Source organism: Dipodomys merriami, unplaced genomic scaffold, assembly GCF_024711535.1.
Source record: "Dipodomys merriami isolate MVZ:Mamm:240054 unplaced genomic scaffold, mDipMer1.0.p SCAF_9, whole genome shotgun sequence".
NCBI lineage: Eukaryota > Metazoa > Chordata > Mammalia > Rodentia > Heteromyidae > Dipodomys > Dipodomys merriami.
In genome coordinates, this window is record NW_027206512.1 from 24,189,760 (window position 1) to 24,217,732 (window position 27,973).

Consider the following 27,973-nt stretch of genomic DNA (forward strand, 5'->3'; position numbering starts at 1 on the left):
AAAGATGCAACCATTTTAATGTGTTTACATTCATGGTAATTCATGAGATTTAAACTTATTAATTGACAAATATTTTTAATTAAGCAGGCAAATTCATTTATATCAAACAAAATCCAAAGTGTTCCATGTACATCAGAAAACAATTTAAACATTTCAGATTTAAAATTAAACCCGCTTTTCATTGCTGAGTATATCTGAACTGGTTAACCCACTACATTAGTATCGCCAAATATGAAACCAGAAAGAAAAGCTAACATTTTAAAGTTATAGCCTCAAAATAAATACTTTTCTCACTTCAAAAGTTACATGATTTTTTAAAACGCAAAATAGAAAGATTAATCACTACATGAAAAAAATACTGCAATCTTAACCTCAAAAGCTAAGGGAGTAGGGAGAACCTCTTTAACTATATACAGACCTAAGATGAAAAAATTAAGGCAAGATTCTATAAAGCAAAGTATGATGCAGAATGATCACAATATTCTCAGAGTAGAAATATGTATTTTAAAAATAGCAAGCTATTGGGGCTGGGAAGGTGGCTCAGTGGTAGAGCACTTGCCTTGCATGCCTGAGGCCCTGGGTTCGATTCCTCAGCACCACATAAGCAAAAAGAAAAAAGCCGGAAGTGGCGCTGTGGCTCAAGTGGTAGAGCACTGGCCTTGAGCTGAAGAGCTGAGGGACAGTGCTCAGGCCCAGAGTTCAGGCCCCACAACCGGACCAAAAAAAAAAAAAAAAAAATAGCAAGCTACTTGATCGCTCTAGCCAGTAGCAGGGTAAGCAGAACAAGGCAGAATATAAAAGATGGGATTAAGAAGACTATACTAGGGGCTGGGCAGGTGACTCAGTGGTAGAGCGCTTGCCTCACATGCATGAGGTCCTGGGTTCAATTCTTCAGCACCACATAAACAGAAAAAAAAAAAAAAAAAGACTATCCTGGAGCTGGGAGTGTAGCTCAGAAGCAGAGTGTTTGTCTAGCAAGTGCAAGTCCTGGGTTCAGCACCACAAATGTGTAAGATGTATACATAACAAAAAGTCTATACTGCTAAGAAGTAGTTTCTTCTATTCTGACTTCTCACCAAGTACAAAGGTAAAGAATGTTTATTTCCAGCACAGCAGCAATTGAAAATAAATGGAAAAACTGATCCCTAACATGTTTTTATAAAAACTAACATTTTATAAAATTTCAAAGAAACAAAAAAATTATATTTTCACCACAAATGCTTTAAGGAAAATCATAATTTAAACGACTTTTAACTATAGTAAGAATATTCCCTCTAAATCTAGTGAAGAAAAGAAACCAAGTCACTTATTTGAAGCTCCATTTCAACTAAATTGTTCTACTTATTAGTAAATTCTCAACTATTTTGAAAATACAGATTTTCACCTTATTCTCTAAAATCCTGGCTATTCAGGAAGCTGAGATCTGAGGATAGCATTTCAAAGTCAGACTGGGCAAGAAAGCCCATGAGACTCTTATCTCCAGCTAACCACGAAAAAGTCAGAAATAGAGCTTTGGCTCAGGAGGTAGAATACTAGCCTTAAGCAAAAAATCTCAAGGACAGTACCCAGGCCCTGAGTTCAAACCCCAGGACTAGCACAGAGAGAGGAGGAAAAAAAAAGGGGGGGGGGATGCACAAAGTATTACCCATCTGTATCACAGAAGAAAAAAGCAAAAGCAAAGATTAAATATTTATGAAATAGATTATTCCATTACTAAACTGGGAACAAAGTCTAACTTGCTCCTCTATAAATGTGTTACAGATATTAATAAATATCAGTGAAGAAATTAAATATTAAATTTGGTCTTGTCAAAATAAATTACATGGTCAAAAGCATTGAAAACTTTAGAGGTTTGTGGTTTAAATTGTCTAATACACAAGAGGCCCTTCGTTCAATCTCCAAAACAACTAAGAAAGGATAAATATGTAAGAATTCTTATTCTAAAGATTTTTTAAAATTCTACTTTACAGCTGGGCGCCAGTGGCTCACGCCTGTAATCCTACCTACTCAGAAGGCTGAGATCTGAGGATTGCGGTTCAAAGCCAGCCCAGGCAGGAAAGTCCGTCTTATCTCCAATAAACCACTAGAAAACTGGAAGTGGCGCTGTGGCTCAAGCAGTAGAGCGCTCACCTTGAGCTGAAGAGTGCAGGGACAGCGCCCAAGCCCAGAGTTCAAGCCCCATGACCGACCAAACAACTTTTGCTTTTTGTATGCTAAAACTAGGGTTTGAACTCAAGGTCTTACTTCTCACTTTTTCCACTTAAGGCTGGTACTCTACCACTTGAGCCACACCTCTACTTCCAGCCTGTTGGGCAGTTAATTGGAGGTAAGTCTTTTGAATTTGTCAGCCAGAGTGGCTTCAAACCTCAATCCTTAGACCTAAGTCTCCTTAGTACATAGGGTTATAGCCATGACCAACACTCAATTTTCAAATTCTTTCAACTTTTAACTGGCATATAATTTACACAGGATACACACCATTTTACTATATAAGGCTTCCAATTAAGAACTGGTTACCAGTGGGGTGAGAGCACCATGGAAAATTGTCTACCTACTGAGGAGGAAAGACAAGAGAAGACTGTGTCTTTTATGATATAGGTTAGCCACTCACTATATTGATTCTGGATCCATTTACCTCCAGAGAATTAGATAGTTCTGGTTTTTTTAAACCAAAGAAGGGAGGGAATGAATTAAGTAGGAAGGGAGGGAAACTAGTTAAAAAGTTTTATACAGGATTCATGAAGAAACCTAACAAAACAAAAAAACCACTGCCCCACCCCAGAACAAAAACAGTTAAAAATCTAAGTCTTTTAAAGATATAAAGATATTTGTATGAATAGTAAGCTTTGAAGATACACAAGGCTGAAACATGGAAACATTTGGTTGTCTGTAGTCTTCAACAACTTCACAAAGTACTCAAAAATTCTTTGACCTGAGGAAAATAAAAAATAATAATAGTTATACATTTCTTGACCAACTCTATCACAATACCATAGCATTTACTTTACAAAGAAATACTGTTAGATACTACTAGTACTAAGAGCTGAATGACCTAATATGTCATTATAGGGGTTACTTAATTTATATCTAAGATTGATGCAATCCTAAAGGGCTTTGCCACTAGTTTTGTAACTTCTTTTTTAAAATACCATTGACTAGAAATATGTGCTGCTTTGATACTGATAATAGCTATAATAGTTTAAACAACTTTAAAGTTCAGTCATTTATTACACTGTAATGTTTCAGAAGCACCAATTTCCAATCAAGAGACAAGTACAGTCTACATTGTTAACAGGGATGAAAGGGGTTTACATAAGTTCTGAATGAACCCAGCAAACATACTGACACCACAATCCAAGATTCCCAATTCTCTATATATTCTAGACTACACAAAATTCTGAAAAGACAGATTTACTGCCTTGTTAAATATACCTTAAAAAAAAAAGAAAGCTAACCGTAGCACTATTAATAAAAGTAAAACCAAGTATGTGAAATGACTTAGGTCAAAGAAGCTTTAGATAAAATTTAAAAGTGGTTTTACAGATTGAATTATACTGAAGGCTTGCTGCTGGTACACTATTTCATTTAATAGTATCTTAAGTGAATACTGATCTATAGGCTTAACATCATTAATAGAAAGAATTTCAGATACACTTTTCTTTGTAAGCTGAATAAAACAACCAGATGGTATAATGATATTGAGATGTTGAGGCTTTCAAAATTTCTGAGGTAGCCGGGTGCTGGTGGCTCATGCCTGTAACCCTAGCTACTCAGGAGGCTGAGATAGAAGGATTGTAGTTCAAAGCCAGCCCAGGCAGGAAAGTCTGTGAGACTCTTATCTCCAATTAACCACCAGAAAACCAGAAATGGTACAGTGCTTGCCTTGAGCTTTAGAACTGAGGGATAGCGCCCTGGCCCAAAGTTCAAAGCCCCACGACTGACAAAAACAAAACAAAACAAACAAAAAAAAACCTCTGAGGTATATCCATTACAAATATCAAGTCCCTATAATATTAAAGAGCAGATACGTTGTGAAAGGAAGAAAAAATACACAGGTTCCTCTCAAAACTGAAAAGCAAATAACTATGATTTTTCAGACTTTAGAACACTAATTAATGTGGGCTGAGGGGTATTTGTTCTACAATTCTTGCTACTACTGCCTCAAATGTTTATCCATAGATTTTTCTCCCTTTCTTCTATCCCTTTATCAGTATGGCACCGTTCATTTAGAATGTAATCAATTCCCAGTTATCTGAAGGTTACATTAGCTTAATTAAGAGACTGCCTCAATAACTAGGAAATGCCAATTCATATGTGACATAACACCAAACAAAACTCTGTTAAAATTTTTTTTTCTTTTTTTTGTTGGTCGTGGGGGTTGAACTCTGGGCCTGCATGCTGTTCCTGAGCTATTTAGCTCAAGTCTAGCTCTCCACCACTTGAGCTAAGCTCCACTTCTGGTTTTCTGGTAGTTAACTGGAGATAAGAGTCTCATAGCCTTTCTTGCCCAGGCTGGCTTTGAACTGCCATCCTCGGATCTCAGCCTCCTGAGTAGCTAGGATTACAGGTGTGAGCTACTGGCACCTGGCTAAAATTTCTTGATCTCAAGACTTCAGCTAAATGGATAAGATTGAGAAATATATCCTACAAACTCCAGTATCACACACACAAAAACCCCACCCTAAATATTGGTGATATGGGGAAGGAGAAAAATGAACAATGCAGACTAGAAGGCAATAAGAAAGAATGTATTGGGGCTGGGAAGATGGCTCAGTGGTAGAGTGCTTGCCTTGCATGCCTCTGGGGACCTGGGTTCGATTCCTCAGCACCACATAAGCAAAAAGAAAAAAGCTGGAAGTGGTGCTGTGGCTCAAGTGGTAGAGCGCTAGCCTTGAGCTGAAGAGCTGAGGGACAGCGCCCAGGCCCAGAGTTCAGACCCCACAACCGGACCTGCGCCCCCCCCCCCAAAAAGCAAGAATGTATTACTGTAATTACCCTGTTACCAAGAAAATAATAGAGGATGAACAAGATTCTTTTAGCTCAAGTCATAAAGCTAAAATTTAAACTCAGGATTAGACAGTAAACAAAGTCCTCTTCAGCTTTTAACTGTCTCTTAATATAATATTATGTGTATATTTTTTTTAATTTTTTTTTTGGTCAGTCACAGGGCCTGAACTGTGGGCCGGGGAGCTGTTCCTAAGCAGTTCAGCTCAAGGCCAGAGCTCTACCATTGAGTCACAGCGCCATGTCTGGTTTTCTGATGGTTTACTGGAGATAAAAGTCTCACAGACTTTCCTGCCCAGGCTGGCTTGGAACCATGACCCTCAGATCTCAGCCTCTTGCGTAGCTAGGATTACAGGTGTGAGCCATCAATGCATGGCATGTATGTTTTTATGGCTAGAACATTTCCTCACAAGTTAGTATACTTTTTGACAAGACAAAGTAAGTATTAGATTGTCTAAATCTACCTTTTCAACCAGACTTTCATGCTTGTCTTTAAAATCTTCATTAACATCCAATGTTAAGATAGGCACCTCTTGGAGATAATCAAAGTTGGTTCTGTTTTAAAAGATTTTTTTAAAAAAAGAATCAGAAAAACATTAAGTAAAAGCAAAACATTAAAAATTCATTCTTAAGTCATTTGAAAGTCAAGAATGTTGCCATTATACACCAGACATCCTTCAAGTAATACAGCAGGCAGTCCATTCTTTTACAAGTAGATTTACTCAGCATAAATAAAAGTCTCAGGTACAGAATATATAAAACCTTTTTGATTCTCCTCAAAAACAAAAAAGAAGAAAGTCTTACTTCAATGTTCTATGCAGGAGCCAGCTTTCATGTTTATAGTGAAGTTTTTCCAAATATTCAAGAGGAATGCCTTGCTCTTCATTTCTTCCTCGTAAATATATTCTATTCAAGCATTTCTTAAAGAATCAAAAAGAAAAAAGGAAGTCAAGAAACAATTATTATTACCTGTCATTACAATTTTCTTTTCTAGTTACACTAGCCATAATCTCTACTTGATCCTTCTACAAAGTTGAAATGGTTTATTTGATCCTTCTATGTGCTTTTCCAATGATGTGGCAGCTCTAAACTAAGCTGTACTTTCCAAGTAAATCCAAGTAAGTTTTTAGACATAAAATATAATAATCAATGTAAATTTGGTTTAAAAGAAAGGAGGAGGACTGATGGCTCAATGGTAGAGTGCTTGCCTTGCATGCATGAGGCCCTCAGTTCCATTCCTCAGCACCATAAGCAGGAAAAAAAAGCCGGAATGGCACTGTGGCTCAAGTGATAGAGTACTAACCTTGAGCTGAAGAGCTGAGGGACAGTACCCAGGCCCAGAGTTCAAGCCCCATGACTGACATAAAAATAAAAATACATAATAAAAGAAAGGAGGATTTCATTAAACACCCATTTAAAAAGTTCAGAACAGGGGCTGGGAAGGTGGCTCAGTGGTAGAGCGCTTGCCTTGCATGCATGAGGCCCTGGGTTTGATTCCTCAGCACCACATAAGCAAAAAGAAAAAAGCTGAAAGTGGCCCTGTGGCTCAAGTGGTAGAGCGCTAACCTTGAACTGAAGAGCTGAGGGACAGCGCCCAGGCCCAGAGTTCGGGCCCCATGACCAGATCAAAAAAATAAAATAAAATAAATAAAAAATAAAAAGTTCAGAACAGACCTAAAGGCACAGCTGAACAAGAATGCCCGCCTAGCAAGCATGAAACTGAGTTCAAGCCCCAGTATCATCAAACACGATAAAGTTAAAGGAATGATAAAAGTATGCCCATCTATCAATTCTGCTTTGTTGTTAACCTAACTTGATTATAAAATATCACTGTAGAGGGGGGGGGGGGGGGAGGGAATGGAAAGGGATGGGAAGGGGAAACAAAGGAGGAGGCTACAATGCTTGATAAGAAATGTACTCATTATCTTGCCCATGTAATTGTAACCCCTCTGTATAGTATTTTCACAATAAAAAAAAAAAAGAATAAGATTATGCACAGAATTTGGATGGATCTAGAACAAATCATGTTAAGTTAGGTAAACCAAGCTCTGAGAGATAATGGTGCATGTTTTCTCTTATATGTGGAAGTTAGATCTAAAATACAACTGGAAGTGATCATTATACAGGGCTCTAGGCATTGTATATACAATCAACTAAAGGAAGATATTCTTCAGGGAGGAACCCAGAATAGTGTAACTACTCTTGATCATCTAGAATACTATTTATCAAAATGAATTCCAGGAAATGGAAACATGGTAAGTTCTTTTTTGTTGTTGCTACTGTTGGTGTTGCTTTTTAGATTGGTTTTTGTTTGTCTTTTTATCTTTTTAGGGAAGGCAAAAGGAAATGGAGGAAGGGTGAACAAATGCAATGGTGGTACTCAGTGTATACTATTTGGAAAATGAACCATGCAACTTGTGGGCAAGGACAGGAGGGGGAAACTGAGAGAAAGTGAAGGAAGGGGTGACACTGTCCAAGAAGAATTGTAGTTATTACCTGACTTATGGAATTGTAATCCCTCTGTACAATACCTTAATAGTAACAATGAAGTTGCTTTATTTTTTTTTTAAAGAGCAACTTGATGTCAAACATTTGGGCTTCTAGTTTGCTGAGAAAAAAAGATGTTTCTTTTTTTTTTTTTTTTGCTGGTCATGGGGCCTGAACTCTGGGCCTGGGCGCTGTCCCTCAGCTCTTCAGCTCAAGGCTAGCGCTCTACCACTGGAGCCACAGCACCACTTCCGGCTTTTTCTGTTTATGTGGTGCTGAGGAAGCGAACCCAGGGCCTCATGCTTGCAAGGCATGCACTCTACCGCTGAGCTACCTTCCCAGCCCCAGATGTTTCTATCTATACAGTCATGAGTTTCAAGGTGAGGATCCGGGAGGATGGAGTTGAAATTATGCTACATACCACTGAAAAGATCTGAGTAGTCCTTAAATTTTAAATGGAACAAACAAATATTTATTGGGTCTCACCTCTGGAGTAGCTCGAAGATAAATGATTCCATCCAATTCAAGGCTTTGGCCAAATTGATTATTCATCCAGTCATGCCAGTCTTGATATATTGTCCATTCTGTTTCATTCATGCAGTCAGATTCATACAAATTAGATGCAAAAATATACCTGAAAGAGAATCTCCATCAATGCATATATCATTTCAATAAAAAAACAAAAAGAGGGCTGGGAAGTTGGCTCAGTGGTAGAGTGCTTGCTTCACCTGCATGAGGCTCTGGATTCGATTCCTCAGCACCACATAAGCAGAAAAAGCCGGAAATGACACTGTGGCTCAAGTGGTAGAGCACTAACCTTGAGTTGAAGAGCTGAGGGACAGTGCCCAGGCCCAGAGTTCAGGCCCCATGACTGACAAAAAAAAACAAAAACAAAAAAACCCCAAAGAAATAGGAAAGACAGTGTCTATAAACAAACAAAAAAGAATCTCTATAACTATAGGAGATTATTTTGTTGGCCAAAGATATAAAGAACTCTTAGAAGTCCCTAAGGTCCCCAAAGTTCTGCCAGATTTCTTGATATACTGCTATATGTAAACCAAAGAATATACTATAACAAATTAAAGCAAAAACATAAATGAAAATGTAGCTATCTTCCATTAAATCAGACATTAGAGCTCCACAGAAACATAACCAATATTATTCTAATTTTTGTCAGAAATAGGAAATGTCAGAAGTATGAAATGTTAATGAGTTTGCTATTTGCTAATTTTAAACAAACATTTTTATTTCTCAATCTTAATTCTGAATGTAGTATCTAATGTAAGTATCAATGCAATAAAGTTTTTGGACTCCTCAACAACAAAAAAGGGGACCTGGGAGCCAAACATTTCAGAACCTTTCTCAATTATGAGGTCAAAAGAATTATAGCTATATAGGGAAATTCTAAGGCCCCCTTTGAAATTTTTAATTTTTATCTCCTTGCTATAGTTAAGAGTCTGGAACATAGGTATAATCAGGCAGATGAGAAATCCCAAGAGGATTAAAAGGGTTTTTTAAAAAAAAAAAAAAAAAAAAGCTTTTTTAAAGAAATAAAAAGCTCTGTACAAATCTGAATGGTCACCTTATTCCCTAGAATTTTCATAGAAACTAAGCATTATAAATGCTAGAAATTCTCAACGCCATTAGTACCAGAATAATGAGAATATTAAATCATTTATTTTTGTTGTTGTTGTTATCAGTTGTGGGGCTTGAACTCTGGGCTTGGGTGCTGTCCTTCAGCTCTTCACTTGAGCCACAGCGTCACTTCCAGTTTTCCGAGTGGTTTATTGGAGATAGGAGTCTCATAGTCTTTCCTGCCTGAGTTGGCTTTGAATCATGATCCTCAGGTCTCAGCTTCCTAAGAGTAGCTACTATTACAGGCATGAGCCGCTGGCACCTGGCTATTAAATCATTTTCTATCTCACATTTCCAACTGAACTCCTGATTCATAGGAAATGGAAAAAAATGTCTAGTTCTGAGTCAAGACTGAATGGCCAAGTTTAAGACATTTACATACCTGTCACTATATACAGATCGTTCGAAAAATAACACAGGTTTCTCTGCATTTTTAAGCTTGCCATGTAGAGAGGCAAGCTGAGCTCGTATCCGACTGAGACAGGCATATGATTGGAAGGTAAAAGACCACCGTTCAGGCTTCTCATACATCATCTGAAGAACATTCCCACCACTTTTCTGAGATGTTGTCAGTTCCTATTTTAAATTTGCAAAAGAAAAAAATAGTTAATGACCAATAGGGCTATTTTAATTATTTTAAAGGCTCAAATGAAGTTATGTAAATATATGATTCATTAGCCAAATGAAAAAATACTACATCCTCATTGCCCCTACTCTTTCCCAGTATTATTTTGAGTTACCAGAGGCTTGAAAGATCTTCCTCGCAAGAGGGCACATACAACCTGCGTAGAAATTACTTGTCCAAAATTAACTTGTTAAAATTTGGGGCTGAATTTATAAGATTATTTCTTTGTTGCTTTGTATGTCCCTCCCCCACAGTGTAACCCCCGCTTTCACTATATTTGATGTCAGTATAACATGTGGAGGAGATGGGGACAAACAAGTCGTTTAAGGACTCAGGTGGACCTGTTGCAACAATGAGAAGTACAAAATGTCATGTCAAAACCAGCTTTACAATGTCGGTGGGGGGGGGGGAGGGGGGTATAATTGGGTGGGGGGAGGGGGGAGGCTGGGAAGGGAGGTGAAGGGTAAACAAAGGAGGAGGCTGCAATGCTTGGTAAGAAATGTATGCATTATCCTGCCCATGTAATTGTAGCCCCTCTGTACAGTATGTTCTCAAATAAAATAAAATAATATTAAAAAAAAAAAAAGAATTAAAAAAAAAAATTGGGGGCTGAGAGTGTGGGTTAAGTGGTATGGTGCTTGTATCGCAAGTGTGAGATTCTGAGTTCAAGCCCCAGTTCCATCAAAAATAAATAAGTGAACTGAATTATCATCCTAATAAATAGATTTATAGCTTTTTTTTCTTTTTAAGAGAGAAAAACAAGCCACATTGTGCTAATATTCCTTGGGGTGAAAATCAGCTACAGCCAACTCATACATTTCTCCATCAAGAAGGATATAAGCTCTCCTATTTATCAGCCTCCACTATTCCCAGATGATTCTTTAACAGACTTGGTTCACAGAAGGGACTTGATTTTCAATGTGGTTGAGTATTGGTGAGCCAACTGTAAGCTGAAAATGCAGTGCCTATACCCAACCTCTCAAATACCACAGTACACATTAGAGGACAAGTTGTGTCATGATCATGTAGTTAGCTGGGAGCTATGACTCACTGCTGTAGTATAAGAGTATATCATACCATATTTCACTAGCTTGTGACGAGCAAAACTAAAGTACATCTTTTACTGAATTTGTGTCACTTCTGAACCATCATAAAGTTGAAAAATCAGTAACTGAACTATCAGAAGTTGGAGTAAATGGAGGACTATTTTACTTAGGTTCCAAGCCCCTTTAAATACTAGCATTTGTATTTTTAAATTATTTTATATTGTATTTTATATTACAAAACAAATCTAAAATTTTTACCATTAAATAATCACATTTTTAGAACCCATATTTTAGTGTTGAGGGAAAAAAGGAAAACCTTATAAAAAATAGGTAAAAATTTTGTAACCTTACAACTGAATTGCAAATAGCACCTAGAACTCATTAATTATTTTTTTCTCTAAAATAGTTTTCCTAGCTTTGTCCACAAAAAGGTCTATCATCAATGATAAACCCTGTAAAAATAAGCAAAAATAGCATCTAGATTATGATCTCTATCATTCATTTCCCATTGACCAGATTCCAGGTCTGGAAAAGGAAATGTTCAAGATAAGTTCCAGTAAACAAGGAAACTATCAAAGACTACTGGGTAAAAGGCAAAGGAGCCAACAGACACAGGTTAAAAAAGAACTGTTTGAACACACAAACCAAATAGCAGGTAAAAATGAGTTCATACTTTAAAAACTTAGGGGCTGGGAAAGTGGCTTAGTGGTACAGTGTCTGCCTAGCATGCATGAAACCCTGGGTTCAATTCCTCCATACCTCATAAACAGAAAAGGCCAGAAGTGAAGCTGTGGATCAAGTGGTAGAGCTCTAGCCTTGAGCAGAAGAAGCCCTAGGACTGGCAAAACACACACACTCTCTCTCTCTCTCTTTCTCTCTCTCTCTCTCTGTCCTCTTGGGAGGTTGCTATGTTATCAATTATTCTGGAAGATAGTAGTTAATGAAGTAGTTGTGGATGGAGAAATTTTTTTTACTGAACCCAGTAATAAATGAGGTGAAAAAAAAACTATCTTTTAAACACTTGATATACTAGATTCAAGAAGAATTAGTAACAGATGTTCAACGTATTAGAGAAAAGTGGTAAGAATGCTTCTTACTTTTTTTTTTAACTGCTACCCAGGATAGACTTAAATTTGTAGGCCCAAGCAAGCTCTCAAGAGCCTCAGGCTTCTACAGATGAATTAGACTGAATCATCTTTTTTTGTTGTTGTTGTTGCTTGTGGGGCCTGGACTCTGGGTCTGGGCATTGTCCCTTAGCTCTTCAGCTTAAGGCTAGCCCTCTACCACTTGAGCCACAATGCCACTTCCGAATTTTTCTGCTTATGTGGTGCTGAGGAATCCAACCCAGGGCCTCATGCATGCAAGGCAAGCACTCTACCACTGAGCCACCTTCCCAGCCCCAAATTTTCTTTTTCCATCAGTTTTTTTTCTAACTTTATTGTAAAGGTGATGTACAAAGGGGTTAGTTACATAAGGTAATGAATACATTTCTTGTTGAACAGTTACCCGCCTCCCTTGTTTTTCTCCCACCTTCCCTCCCCACCCTGACTCCTTCCCCCAGGTGTAAAGTTCATTTTCAACAGTGTTTTGTGAATATCGCTGTTGTTTTTTGTCTCACCATTTCGTTATTCTCCTTCTCTTTCCCAAATCAGATAAACATATATACTAGACACAGGGTACAAAAATCAAAAACAGTGATAATGGGATAAACCAAAGGGGGAGGGGGAAACGAAAGAAAAAAGAAATAACTTCACACAGTACATTAAAAACAAAAAATAAAAACAAAAAACCTTGTCTCCATATCTTGGAGTTTATTTCTATTAGCATTATTTTATATGGTCGTATGTACATAGTTTTTGAGCTAATGTGATCCTCTGCTAGTACTCTCCTACACATGTACTAATTACCACAAATGAGGGAAAACATGGAGCCTGTTTCTTTGGGCCTGTCTTACTTCACTTAATGACTTTTACCAAGTCTTTCCATTTCCTTAGAATGGGGTGGTGTCATTTTTTCTGATGGAAGCATAGCATTCCAATGTATACATATATCACATTTTCTTGATCCATTCATCTACTGAGGGGTATCTGGGTTGGTTCCATATCTTAGCTATGGTAAATAATGCTGCTCCTTTGGCCATGTGGTTGGTCTCCACCATGCACAGTGGGGCAGCAGTTAGGTAAAACAATACTTTTCTTCCTGCCTGAAAAAAAAATGCCGCAATGAACATAGTTGTGCTGGTACTTTGGTGTGGCCATGTTTGTGTTCATTTGGGCAAATGCTCTGGAGTGGGATTGCTAGATCATAGGTAGAATATGTTGAGTCTTTTGAGGAACCACCATACTGCTTTCCAGAGTGGTTGCCCAGGTTACATTCCCACCAACAGTGTAACAGAGTTCCCTTTGGGCCACAACCCTGCTAGCAGCTACTATTATTCATTTTTTTGATAATGGCCATTCTAACAGAATCTCAATGTGGTTTTGATTTGCATTTCTTTTATGTTGAACATTTCTTCATTGTCTATTGGCCATTCTTATTTCTTCTCCAGTGAAGTCTCTTTTTAATTCTTTAGCCCATTTATTAATGGGGTGGTTGTTTCTTTGAGGATTTTTTATTGGGGGAGTTAATTTTTTTGAGGTCTAGGTATATATACTTTTTTTCTTTGGGGGGGGGGTCCGGTCGTGGGCCTGAACTCTGGGCCTGGGCACTGTCCCTCAGCTCTTCAGCTCAAGGCTAGTGCTCTACCACTTGAGCCACAGCACCACTTCTGGCTTTTTTTTCCTGCTCATGTGGTGGTGCTGAGGAATCGAACCCAGGGCCTCATGCATGCAAGGCAAGCACTCTACCACTGAGCCACCTTCCCAGCCCTAGGCATATTTTTTTTAATGAGTCCTTTGCCTGTTGTATAGCTAGTGAAGATCTCCCAATCTGTGGGCTTTCTATTTCTCTTACTAGCTATGTCCTTTGCCATTTATCCAGCCTTTCTTTGATTTGTTGTGTTTCTGGATCTTTGTTTAGGAAGTTTCAACTTGTACCAAGGAGCCCTAGCACATCCCCTATCCCTTTTTGTGGTTAATTGGAGACAAGAATCTAAAGGACTTTCCTGCCTGAACTGGCTTTGAATTGTGATCTTCAGGTCTCAGCCTCCCGAGTAGCAAAGATGAGAGGTGTGGGCCACCAGTACTTGAATTATCAGCCACATTTTTTTAAAGTTTTTATTAATGTGTTATTTTGTGTGTGTGTGCGTGCCAGTCTTGCGGTTTGAACTCAGAGCCTGGGCATTCTCTCTGAACTTCTTTTGCTTAAGGATAGTGCTCTACCACTTGACCCACAGCTCCAAATGCTGGTTTCCAGTTAAAGTCTGAATTCCCACTTAATGTCCATTAAAACAGATGCTAAATTTGTATTGTTATAAAGACCACAGCATCAGGCCTTATGCTAGGTGAAATAAATATAAAAACAAATACTATATGATTCCACTTCTCTGGTGTATCTAAAATCAGATTCATAGATAAAGAAAGTGGAATGATGTTTATCAACATCTAGGGAGGGAGTAGGCAATGGGAGTTGTTTAATTGGTATAGAGTTTTAGTTTTAAAAGTTACTAAAGGTATTGGAAGTTTGTTCTACAACAACGTAAACATACTTAATGCTAATAGGCCACATACTTAAAATGGGTAAGATGGCAAATTTTACACACTGTAACTATGTTTTTTTTAAAAATAAAAAAGCCTGGGCTGGGAAGGTAGCTCAGTGGTAGAATGCTTGCCTTGCATGCATGAGGCCCTGGGTTCGATTCCTCAGCACCACATAAGCAGAAAAAGCCAGAAGTGGCACTGTGGCTCTTGTGGTAGAGCGCTAGCTTTGAGCTGAAGAGCTGAGGGACAGTGCCCAGGACCAGAGTTCAGCCCCCACAACTGGCAAAAATAAATAAATAAAAAAAAACAAAAAAGCCAATATCTAGTATATGTATGAGTCAAGCAGAAAAGGTCAGATAAGGTGATGTTAGGAAAATGAACCCTTAGGTATGTATTTAAATTTTTTTTTGCTTTCATGCATTTGTTTCTAACGCATTTATAAGATTATTTTTTTGTTGCTTTGTATGTCCCTCCCCCACAGTATAACCCCTGCTTTCACTGTATTTGATGTCGGTATAATTTGTAGAGGGGAAGGGGAAAAACAAGTCGTTTAAATAAGGATACAGGCGGACCCGTTGCAACAATGAGAAGTACAAGTTGTCATGTCGAAAAAAAACTTTACAACTGGGGGGGGGGGAGGATTGGGTGAGGGGGCAGAGGAGAGGCTGGGAAGGGATGTGAAGGGTAATCAAAGGAGGAGGCTACAATGCTTGATAAGAAATGTACTCATTTTCTTGCCCATGTAATTGTAACCCCTCTGTACAGTATGTTCACAATAAAAAATTTAAAAAAATAAAAAAGCCAGGCACTGGTGGTGGCTCATGCCTGTAATTCTAACTACTCAGGAGGCTGGGATCTGAGGACTGTGGTTCAAAGCTAGCCCACAAAGGGAAATCCATGAGTCTCTTATCTCTTAGCCACCAAAAAAAAAAAAAAAAAAAAGCCAGAAGCAAAGGTGTGGCTCAAGCAGTAGAACACTAGCCTCAAGTAAAAAAGCTCAGAGATAGGACCCAGGCTCTGAGTTCAAGCCCCAGGACCAGCACCAAAAAAAAAAAAAAGAAGTACATTGAGTTTACCAAAAAACATAATTCTGACTCATCATCTAATTATAAAAATAGTGTTACTTCTAAAAATGGATACACAAATTAAAACTGAAGCAAAATTTTGTAATAGAATTTTACAGGTATAATACAAAGAACAGTTTGGCTGTGTTTATTCTTTTTAATCTGTACCTTTAGCTCAATAAATTTATTTTAAGGAAATAACTTAGAATACAGACTTAACTGAAAAAAAAAAGTGTCAAGATGTCTATTATGTTGTTAGGCAAATAGTAGGTTATCACTCCATTAGGCATGTATATTAAGTAAACAACACTACACAGAAACGGTAAATTGGGCTACATTTGAAAAATCATTTACAGAATAGCCAATAAATACTTGAGGAAATGCTCGACATTCCTAGCTATAAAGAAAATGCAAATCAAAACAAAATCAAAGCTGGTACTGGTGGCTCAGGCCTAAAATTCTAGCTTCTTAGAAGGCTGAGATCTGAGGATTGATGTTCAAAGCCAGGCCAGGCAGGAAAGTCTTTGAGGCTTAGCTCCAATAAACCACCAGAAAACTGGAAGTGGTGCTGTAGCTTAAGTGGTAGAGCACTTGCCTTGAGCTGAGGGACAGCGCTCAGGCCTAGAGTTCAAACCCCACAACCTATAAAAAGAAAAACAAACAACAACAACAACAACAACAAAAACAAAACAAGGCCTCATCTTATCAGTAAGATTGGCCAATATCAAAAATTTGAACAATAACAAGTGTTGGCAGGGATGTAGGGAAAAAGGAACCCTAGTGCACCATTGGTAGGAATGTAAACTAGTGCAACCACTCTGAGGGCAATTTGGAGATTCCTTAAACAACTAACCAGAGAACTTCCCAATGATCCAGCCATACTCTTGGGGCATCTCCCCAGAAGATTATAAGTCAGGATACAGCAAAAACACTTGCACATCCATGTTCAGTGTTGCACCATTCATAATAGGCAAGCTATCAAATCTGCCCAGATGCCCTACAATAGATGAGTGGATCAAGAAAATGTGGTATCTATACACAACAGAATTTTATTATGTTATTTTCAGGAAAATGGACAGACCTAGAACAAATCATATTAAGTCAGGTAAGCCAAGCTGAGAGGCAAAAGGTGCATGTTCTCTCTCATATGTAAAAGCAAGATATAAAATACAACTAAACCACTTTTATGTGGTACTCTATGCATTTACATACAAACTAACTAAAGGAGGGTATATGTAGGGGAGGAATCCAAAGGCATAACTCCTCTGAACATCTAAAGTACTATTTCAAAACAAGTTTCAAGAAATGGAAATAAGGGTTTCTTCTTTGTTTTAGGGGTGGTAAAAGGAGGTACACACGAATGGAGGGAAGGGTGAGCAAATGCAATCATTGTATTCAATATATACTATGTAAAAAAATGAACTATGGAACTTGTGGTTAAGCATGGGAGGGCAAAAATGGTGAGAAAGCGAAGGAAGGAATGACATTACCTCTTTACTCATTAGAGCACTGTACTTATAACATGACTCTTGAAATTGTAACCCTTTTGTATAACTCCTTAAAAATAAAAGTAAAAATTAAAAAAATAACAGTAAGGTAAAAATCATTTATGGTGTTTTTTTTTGTTTTGTTTTTCTTGTAACTATGTACCCTCAGATGGCCTTAACATCCTCCCCTGGGATGGAATTACAGACTGAGCCCCCATACCCAATTCTACAACACATTTCTAATGACTTTTCCCCAAAAAATTGTATTTTGTTGTTTAAAGTAGAATTTGTAGTTATGGATAAATTCCATCCCCTTCAGTAATCTCTTAACATTTTCTTAACTGCAAATAATGAATATATTGCTTAGAAATTTTTATATAAAAATATTAAAACTATATCCTTCACTAAAATTGAACACATTAAATTATTACTTAAATAGATGAAGTGGCAGGATTACAGGTCATTTTTATTCTGTTCTAACTCATGCTAATTGTTGCTTTATGATATTTGATAGAAAGTAAAGATTATTGATAAAAAATTTCTTTTCAAAAAGAGCCCAGGCATAGTGGTCCATACTTGTAATCCTAGCTACTTGGGAAGCAGAAACTGGGAGATTATAGCTTGAAGTCACCCTGGGCAAAAAAATTTGCAAGACTTCATCTCAACAAATAAAGAAAGCTGGGCACAATGGTAGGGCTACAAAGGAAGTACAAATTGGAAAATCAAGATCTAGTTGAACTTGAGCATAAATTCAAGACCACAGGTCAACAGGTGGGAATACGGCTTAAGTGGTAGAGTATCTGCCTAGTAATAAGAACCATGACACTAAATCCAAAAAATGCAAAAACAAAAACAAAAAATATAGTACTAGTAGTAACATGTTAACTAGCAGTAACACTTGGTGTACCATATGAATGTCTTACAAATTAATTTTTAAAAAGAAAATAATACTACTCAGCATCCACCCAAAGAATTCAGCTCAAAAAATTTTTAAAAAAGAGAAAAAAACTCTCCCTAATAGTCTGTCCATCTCAAAACTGAACTAAGTAAAGGTTTGGGCCTAAATCACATAAATCACCAAATAATGCACATTATTAATTGAAATAAATCTTTAAAACAAAGGTTGATAATCTGAGTACCAAGTTTTAAAAATCATCTTTACTAGAGGAATAAAGTGGGATGGGAAAGGCAAGAATCTTATAAAATGCTGTGCTTCTTAATGCTGACACAATTGACAAAATTGCTGTTAAGACTATTGACAGTACAGAAACATTTCAGCCACTAGGTGGCAGGCTAAAAAAATAAACAGTAAAAAAAATAAAGCTATGCAAGTACACATTTAGTTACTGGTCAACGTTGGAACTGAAAAAGGTCCACCTCTCACTATTGATAGTATTATAAGAAAGTGGAGATTTAGTGAGTAATTCACATAATACTCTAAGGAAGAGACTAGAGATGAGTTTGGAAATGCCTCCAGGAAAAATCTTTTTTTTGGGGGGGGGGGTAAGGGGGGGTTGTAGTGCTAGGGAACAAACTTGAACATACTAGGTAAGAACTCTACCATAAAACACAACTTCTTGACTCTAGTGGAGGCCAAAGAGAAGGAAAAAAAGAAAGAAAATACTCCAAGTGTGGGAAAGCTACCGAGATACCTTGACCTTAACCTTATCTCCAAAATATTTTTCTCCCCGTCTGAAACCCTCCCTGGAAGTACAGAAAACTACAACCCTAATATGCACACAAAATATATGAAAGCTGGCCAGGCGCCAGTGGTTTACGCCTGTAATCCTAGCTACTCAGGAGGCTGAGATCTGAAGTTCAAAGCCAGCCCTGGCAGGAAACTCTTAATCTCGAAGAAACCACCAGAAAACCAGAAGTGGCACTGTAGCTCAAGTGGTAGAGTGCTATCCTTGAGCTGAAGAGCTGAGAGACAGTGCTCAGGCCCAGAGTTCAAGCCCGATGACCGCCAAAAAAAAAAAAAAAATACACACACACACACACACACACACACACACGCGCGCGCGCACAGGAAAGCTATCCTCCAAGTTTATAAGGATATTAGAGGTAACCAAGCTGTAACATAACAGAGACATAACTGGGTTACAGTGAACTGCCTGATGTTAATAGTAACAATAATAGGATAATCTGTATGCTAACTGAAAAAGCCAGTTTGGTGATCAGACTCTATACATGGAAGAAACTGTCCCATCCAATGAACATGAAATACCAGATTCATGAAGCCATAAGTACAATGAACAGAAATGCATCAGTGTGTCATAGTCTAATGATGAGTTATTCATATAATCTTACTAATCCCTCTAGACTCCTTATAATCTTACTAATCCCTCTGAACTCTTAACTCCCAAGTATATAAGTACAATGTTTCCCAAACTCTGTTGTGCAGCATAATAAAAGTTTAATATACTCCCAACATTAAGTGATAGAGCAATGATATATTTTGTTGTTCGTTTGTTGCTGGTCCTGGCAGTTGAACTCAGGGGTTGGGTACTATTCTTGAACTATTTTTTGCACAATGCTAGTGCTCTACCACTTCAACCAGTTTCACTGCCAGCTCTTTGCTGGCCCATTAATGATAAAAGTCTTATGGCCTGTCTTGTCTGGGCTGGCTATGAATCACGATTCTCAGATCTCAGCCTCCTGAGTAGCTTGGATTACAGGTGTAAACCACTGCAGCCCAGCAATTTTTAACTAGGAGCATCTCACATAATCGAGCTCTTATTTAAGATGTAATTAGAGAAAGATGAATAAAGTTTCCTAAAATGATAATATTTTATTCCTTCACATGGATGATAGCTATCGAGATATTAGCTCTTTTAACTTTTAGCAGTGCTAGGGTCTGAACTCAAGAGTTTTATACTTGCAGGACAGGCACTTTATTATTTGAGCCACATCTCCACCCCAAGATAATAGCTTTAAAACTTTTTCAAAGTTTAGGTATGTCTCACATTCTTTTCTATGGTTAGCAACTTTTAAAAATGTTCAAAGAAACAAATATGTTTATCCTCCTTTATATTCTTAAAACAGTCTTTGCCCTTTTCTGAAAATCAGAAACATCAATTTATTAACAAAATGGAGTCCAAGTGGGAAGTCCCTTCAAGATTTACTTCTAGGGTTGGGAAGGTGGCTCAGTGGTAGAGCACTTGCCTTGTATGCATGAGGCCCTGGGTTCGATTCCTCAGCACCACATAAGCAGAAAAAAAAAAAAAAGCTGGAAGTGGCGCTGTGGCTCAAGTGGTAGAACACTAGCCTTGAGCTGAAGAGCTGAGGGACAGCACCCAGGCCCAGAGTTCAGGCCCACGACCGGACCCGAAAAAAAAAAAAAAAGATTTACTTCTAGACATTCTGATAATTGGGGCACCATGCTTACAGTGAACTATGCTTAGTAAACAGGTGTTTGAGAAAATATTCTTAGTCATTCAAAACCATACATAAGGGCTGGGAATGTGGCTTAGTGGTAGAATGCTGGCCTAGCATGCATGAAGTCCTGGGTTCGATTACTCAGTACTACATAAACAGAAAAGGCCAGAAGTGGTGCTGTGGCTGAAGTGGTAGAGTTAGCCTTGAAAAAAAGAAGCCCATGAACAGGCCCTGAGTTCAAGCACCAGGACTGGCCAAAAAAAAAAAATGTAAGAGCTGGGGTGTTAAGCGATAGAGCCACTGTGTTTGATCTCCAGTACCACAAAAACAAACCCAAACCAGTATATACTCAGTCTACAAAGTATCTTATTGTGATTTCTCTTGTATATATGATTTACATTTTCAATAATCAATTATTCCCCAAATCCTCACATGAAGAGCTACACTTTAAAAAATATTTTTCTATATTCTGTCCACTTAAACAAAATTTCTATTTTTAAAGATTTCTTTTCTTTTTTCAAGTCTCAATTCTCTAGAAATAAAAATCTAAGCGATCACACTAATACACATACAACCAAACGTTCTATTAAATTTAATCATTTTATTTAATTATTTAATTCTCTTTTCCTTATTTGTAATGCAGTAAGGAAAAGTGCTAAATGTGTCCAGAGTAAATGTGTGAAAAGTGTCCACAGTAAGTCTGAAAAAAATGTTGGTAGAATACAAAGAAATGTAAGGTAATTTTTTTTCCTTATAAAAAAGGCTGGAAAGGAAAACTAATAAAACTCAGTTATTGGGTGGGATTTTTTTGGTTGTTTTCAAACAAATAATAAAAATCCATTCAAAAAATTAATTTCTAATTAGATTCTTCAAAACATTTTAACTTTTGTTACTCAGATGCAATGGAGAGTAAATCTTACATACACAGCTCAATTTTCTTCATGTAAGGACCACCCAGAGAAAGATACAAATGTAAAAATAGATTTGAAAATTGTATTTGAAAAAAGCCAAGAGACTATATACATTACCTGTTCTCTAACCCAGAACACTTTTATTTTTCATACCTCAAACTCATCTTGGGTACTGTGAACATTGCACCACCTGGCCACAGGTTCAGGAACCACTTCCCAATCCTCGCAGACTTGCTTAAGGATATTCACAAATGTTGACTTCCCTGCAGCTGTCAGGACAGGAAAGGTGAAATTGAGGAATGCAACTTGTCAGAAAGAAAAAAGACAAAAAAAGCCAAATAGTGACCAGGTTTTACAAGATAATTAAAAACACCAAACTCAGTTTTCTAAACTTCCTCTGCATTTTTTTAAAATGAAAACTGAAAGGTTGCTGTCCCTGCCCACTTCTGTTGAACACATTTGTTTAGTCATTGAACAGAGGAACTTAATATCTGGTGAAACCGCAGGCAAGGTGTCATGAAAAACAACAAAAAAATTCAACTTCTTAAGATTCACTTTCGTTAGCCAAACAACTGCCAACTACTAATTATTATCAATTACTATCTACTTTTGAAGTAGTTAAGGCTATTTCTCTCTTAACTAGCTGCATGAATTTGAGCAGCTCCCAAGCCTCTGAACATAAAGTACTCTCCTCTTAAAAATAGTTGTGATAACCAGTTAATTGTTATGACCTGACAGTCATTCCAAGCTCTTGCATCTCAAAAATTTCCTGAGTTCTATTTTTTCTATCTACAAAGCTCAGTTCCTCTTCTATCTTATACCATAGTGGTACATGCTTATAATCCCAGCATTTGGGTTGGCTGAGGCAGTAAGATGGGGTAAGCAAGACTAGCTGGGCAACATAGTGAAACCTTGTCTAAAAAAAACAATATATTAAGAAGAAGGGAGAATGGGGCTGGGAAGGTGGCTCAGTGGTAGAGCGCTTGCCTTGCATGCTCAAGGCCCTGGGTTGGATTCCTCAGCACCACATAAGCAAAAAAAAAAAAAAAAAAAAGCCGGAAGTGGCGCTGTGGCTCAAGTGGTAGAGCGCTAGCCTTGAGCTGAAGACCTGAGGGACAGCGCCCAGGCCCAGAGTTCAGGCCCCACGACCGGACCCAAAAAAAAAAATTTAAAAAAAAAAAAAAAAAGAAGAAGGGAGAATGAAGGAGGAGGAGGAAGAAGGAGGAGGTAGAAGAAGGAAGATGAAGAAGAAGAAAGAAGAGGAGGAAGAGGAGGAGGAGGAGAAGAAACTAATTAGACTGGGTACTGATAGCTCAAGTTTGTTATTCTAGTTCAGAAGGCTGAGAGCCTGGTTCAGGAGGCTGAGATCCTGAGAATTGCAGTTCAAAGCCAGGCAAGGTGGAAAAGCCTAAGAGATTCTATCTCCAACATAACCAGCAAACAGCAGAACAGGGGAGGTTGCTCTTGTGGTGGGATGTGAGCCAAGCGAGCAAACCAAGCAAGTACAATACCCTTAGTTCAAACAATATGAAAACATAACCGCTTAGTTTTAAAATAAGAAATAATACTACTATCTGAAACTAATTAACACTATGGTCAATAGAAACAATTCAAAGTTTTGTAAAGCACTTTCTACATGTCATGCTCTCTTCATTTGCTTTCATGACTCTGTTTTACAGGATTTTCATTGTAGGTAGAGAGGAGGAGGGGGAGGGAGAGAAGGCTGAGGGCAGAAAGGAGGGAAGGAAGGAGTTTACTTTTCCCTGATACCATTCATTAGTTTTGACATATGCAGGGGGTAATCAGGATATACTGTGCACACAGTAATTTTAAATTAGCCAAGAACGTGTCATGTTTCATAGTAGGGACAATCCTGACATAGTATCTAATAGGGTACAGCGATTCTAATGACACCGCACCCTTTCTATCTGGAGCCACCAAATGTGGTTATATTTGACATCGCTGCTCAGCAATATGTTCTTGTTCTCCCCTTGCCCAAGAACATATAATTTATATATAATTTCAACTTATACACAAGCGAAGCTTTTTTTGCCTTATGAAATGGAAAAAGGAAGGCAACAAAAGAACTTACCTTTGACTTGCCGAATTATATTCAACCTTCCAACATTATACAGGGCAAGAGAAAAGATCACACTGAACATAAAAAGGAGGTAAAGGACTGGCACAGAAGGACAGAACAGAAGCAAAACCTTGCTACAAAAGCCCTCTTTTTGCCAGAAAACGGGAAAAACATTTAAGGATAAACTGTGTGGCAATCAGTTTGCTGTGGGAAAAGCATTGGTGCCTAAAATTTTGCATTCAAAAGGTGAAGTTAGGGTCTGTAGGGCACTTACAAAAATGATTTTCAATGATCAACAACCCCACTGAGCTACCTAAGAGAATACGATGTTAAGAAATAACAACCAAGCCAGGCGCTAGTGGCTCACGCCTGTAATCCTAGCTACTCAGGAGGCTGAGATCTGAGGATGGAGTTTCAAAGCCAGCCGGGGCAGGAAAGTCCATGAGACTCTTATCTACAATAAACCACTCAGAAAACCGGAAGTGGCACTGTGGCTCTAGCAGTAGAGCACTCGCCTTGAGCTGAAGAGCACAGGGACCATGCCAAAGCCCAGAGTTCAAGCCCCAGAACCGACCAAAAAAAAAAAAAGTACAACCAAGGAACACATTAAAACATCAGCCAATAACTAACAGTCTTAAACCACTTAAGGGTTAACACTTTAAACTTTCTTCTGATACTGACTAGTAGTAGTGTGACCATATTTCAAAAAATTTGAATTCATGTAGAATAACCACTGTTGTAGTTCATAAATGAGTATCTATTTCCTTAACTTCTGACAGGGAATGGGAGCTAGAAAATGTTATTTAACAAATTCATATTCTATGAAGGTGCAAGAGAACAAGAACCAAGGTGCTTTTTTTTTTTTTTTTTTTGCACGTTTCAGGATTTGAACTCAACAGACTATGGTCTCACTTGGCTAGTTTGCTCCACCACTTGGGCCGTACCTCCAGCCTAGCTTTTTGTGGAGATGGAATGTCTCAGACTTTCTCCCCAGACTGGCTTTGAACCTTGATCTTCTGGTTCTCAGCCTCCTGAGAAGCTAGGCTTATAGGCAAGAGGCACTGGTACCTTGTTCATGTCAGTATTTTTTAAACTCATGGGAACTAATAAATTCCTAATACTAAGCAGTTTTTCTGGTACTACTAGTCATTCTGAACAGATAAAGCCTCCACAAATGTAATGTGAAACTGTACTTTAGTAATATAAGACAAGAGAAAATTCATGAGTAAAAACCTAAAATGACCAAAATAGAGGAAATGCATAACAAGTCTTCTACACAGATTAACAATCTGTACATTGATTGTTTATTTGGACCTGGTGCTACAGTAAGGTGGAAAAGACTTGAAACATTAAAAAATAATGAGCAGCAACTGACAAAGTGACATAATAAGGAACACAAAATATAGTGATTACACACTCCCTTTGGCTAAATACCAATTGTTGTTGCCACGCCGACCCCAGTAGAGTCTGCTTAGCATGGGAAACCATCTATCAGACCATGATAGGGGCTTCGAGACCTATCTCTGAGTTTTGGGACTTCACCGAAGTCTACCTCAGAGAATGGGGCTTTACAGAAACCTATCTCCAAGTTTTGGGACTTCACCGAAGTCTACCTCGGAGAATAGGGCTTCTAAGAGGCCTACTCCTGGGAAAAGGCTGGAAAAACCCCTGGGAAAAGATGTGTCTCTGCCTTTCTTCACTGTATAAGAGTGCCTGTTAATCTTTTACTGCTTCTACTGCTTTATGTACTTGCTCATTGTCAACATTCCCTTATTCAAAGCTCTTTCTTAAGAGTGTTGACGACTCCAATATCTGATGAGTGTCTTAAAAATATGACGGACTCACCAGAGTTAAGTGCTAACCTGAAACCCCTCTTATGGAGGCTAGGAGACAAGTTATAAGTAAATATAAAAGTATTGGGGGTTTCACAAAGTCACTTCAGCAGAAGGAATTGTTTGTAAGGGACTTACAAGAAGCTATAGGCTCAGCTAAAACAGAAAGAATGTATGGCAATTGCTGAGATAATTATTTAGGAGAGAGAATTTCCTGCTATTTACTAAGAGAATTGCTAGGTCTCCTTAAAGTTTACTATTAAAGAAGAGACAGGAAAGATCTTATGGGAAAGTTAAGGCCTCTATAAAAATAGGTAATGGTTAATTGGTGACAAACATCGAAACCCAAACCCATTGTATTCCTTAGAGATAAGCCGGAGACAAATGCCTATCAGGTGCCCAGCTGGTGACCACCCAAGAAAGAAGCCATGCAGCAAGATTGTGTAACCTTTTGCCCTTTCTCATGAAGACTTCTGTTATAAAAGTTTGCTATCCTCTGCATTAAATCGCACTCAGCACTCAGCACTCAGCATTCACTCCTCTTGTGTGTGAGTTGTCTGTTTGCCATCTCCCCACCTATTCCAGGTTCCTCCCTTAGGTGTCCTCCGTTGCCCCGACAGAACCCGGTCCGCGGCATGTTGTTATGCAGAAATATAGAACTAATGTTACCAGACCTTCAGATTTTTCATTGGAAACCAAAGACTTAGATGTTTATGTAAACATTTCAAAATGTTTTAATCCTCGTTTTCCCAAATCTGTGCACATGTTCATATTGTGCAAATGTATCAGTATGCAGCTCCTTTTAGAGTAAGTAACAAGAAAGTCAATGAGGGATTTTAAGCAGGGATAACAACTGAATTTACAGATAGAAAGATGTGTCTGGGAGTGGTTAAGAGAAAATGGAGGTTGAGTGACACATTAGGAAATTATTTCAGGTCCTGAGAATAAAGATGGCTGGAGGAAAGTGTGTAGGTATTATATTTCCTGAATGGATTGCAGAAGAAAAGGGACTAATACACAGTGGTATTTGATCTGTGGGGCTGTCCATCAAATTAACTCTCAAGATAGCTTTGTTTAACTACTTTCTCCAGTTTTTACTTATGGCCTTCTTTTTCAATTCAGAGGCTGTGAGGAGTTATGCTGCTATCCTGATTGCATTCTGGAAGAACTTAGACTGCTGACAGGAAAAGAGGGTTTGTTTCACTGAAAGGTGTCTGGAGCAATCTTTGAGTGTGCTCAGATTTCTTCTGTTCTTTTGAATGCTTAGAACCTCTGTTTGTCTTGTCTTTTTAAAGAAAACTTTGAATGTGGCAAGAATTAAAATATTTGCTGTATGCAGACTGTCCTCAAAATAAAATTTCTATCAAAAACAGGAAGTGATGGGTTTCCAGTGTTAGGAAATATAGAAGAATCAGGAACAGACATTCATCTTGCAAATGATATGCATAATGTAGGTGAGCCCAATCAGGGTTAATAACAATGCTAGTGATCTTTGAGCCATGATTCAATATTGGATATTGATAATATTGGATATTTGGTAAGGTTGAGGGAGGGATACCCTAACTGAGATCATTAAGAGCTGCTTTCCCTGTGCTTAAATATTTACGGTAGTTTGATTAACAATCACTAAAAACTGAAGATAAACCCAAATGTCCGCAAATGGTTGTGGTTCATCCAGGCAATGGAAGACTACTCACCAATTAAAAACAGCAAGTAACATGATGCCTCTCAAAAGCATCGTGCTCAATAAAAGAAATGTCACAAAAACCTAGATACTCTATGATTCTATTAATACGACATTCTGGCAAAGGTCATTTTTCAGAGATGAAGAAAATCAGGTCAGCAGTTGACAGCGGGTAGGAAGGGAAGAAAGCTGTCTGTAAAGAAGTACAAAGGCAGCTTGGGGAAATGTTCTCTAGATGTGGCAGGATAGCAATTAGGTCTATGAAATAACAACAACAACAACAACAGGAGGAGGAGGAGGATGTGACTTAGGCCTAGTAACACTTCACAAAGATCCGGCGCCCTCGACAAGCCCCCGGCCCCAGAATATTCTGTTTACATTTCCAACAGTGCCGTGGCCCTTCGGGTTCCTCACAAAGGCCGGGGCGGCGGCGGGAAGGCGGCGCGGGGCAGCGCGGGGCGGCGGCGGGAAGGCGGTGCGGGGCGGCGCGGGGCAGCGCCGGGGCAGCGCGGGGCGGCGGCGGGAAGGCAGCGCGGGGAGGCAGCGCGGGGCGGCGGCGGGAAGGCGGTGCGGGGCTGCGCAGGGCAGCGCCGGGGCAGCGCGGGGCGGCGGCGGGGCAGCGCGGGGAGGCAGCGCGGGGCGGCGGGAAGGCAGCCCGGGGCAGCGCGGGGCGGCGCGGGGCGGCGCCGGGCCGGAAGCGGAGCTGCGGGAGCGTCCACTCCGCCGGGCTGCAGGAACGCCCTCCCTCCGTGAGCACAGCAAAGAGATGGAGCCCGCAGGGGCTCCGGCCGCCGCCATTCCCTGCTCCGGGCCGGTCGCTCACGGGAGCCCCTTACCGATGTTCCCTTCGATGGAGATTTTCTTGATGCGGGTGCCCTCCGAGCTGGCGGCGGGGGACGGGCAGAGCCTCTTGGGCGGAGTGGCCATCCCTCGTCCGGCGGCGGCCTCGGGCGCGGCGGGCAAGGAGGACGGGAAGGCGGCCGCAGGTGCGCGCGCGGGCCTGGCTGCGGAGCTCGCCCGGACCTGTCCTCGCAGCGCGCGCCGGCGGGCCCCGGGTTTGACTTTGGCGCGCGGAGGCCGCCTCCGAGTGGGACGGACCTGA

The 27,973-nt window shown here is 39.1% G+C and overlaps 1 protein-coding gene across 1 annotated transcript; it reads right to left on the reverse strand.

Moving 5' to 3' along the window:
- Positions 1-27,893, reverse strand: Dck (deoxycytidine kinase). Its single transcript, XM_070012410.1, has 7 exons — positions 27,708-27,893; positions 21,429-21,544; positions 9,509-9,702; positions 7,978-8,125; positions 5,809-5,924; positions 5,469-5,559; positions 1-2,932 (listed from the first exon to the last, which is right to left on the reverse strand). Exons 1-7 carry the CDS (start codon positions 27,796-27,798, stop codon positions 2,906-2,908), a joined length of 783 nt encoding a protein of 260 aa, XP_069868511.1. The 5' UTR covers positions 27,799-27,893; the 3' UTR covers positions 1-2,905.
- Between the last annotated feature and the right edge of the window lie 80 nt (positions 27,894-27,973).

What these genes read in the sequence shown, in the direction of transcription:
- Dck (XM_070012410.1), bottom strand. Translation starts at nt 27,798, where the DNA reads ATGGCCACTCCGCCCAAGAGGCTCTGCCCGTCCCCCGCCGCCAGCTCG. An exon ending in CTCCATCGAAGGGAACATCG is followed by an intron (nt 21,545 to 27,707) that starts GTAAGGGGCTCC and finishes CTGTCCTGACAG; the next exon opens with CTGCAGGGAAGTCAACATTT. An exon ending in GTACCCAAGATGAGTTTGAG is followed by an intron (nt 9,703 to 21,428) that starts GTATGAAAAATA and finishes AATTTAAAATAG; the next exon opens with GAACTGACAACATCTCAGAA.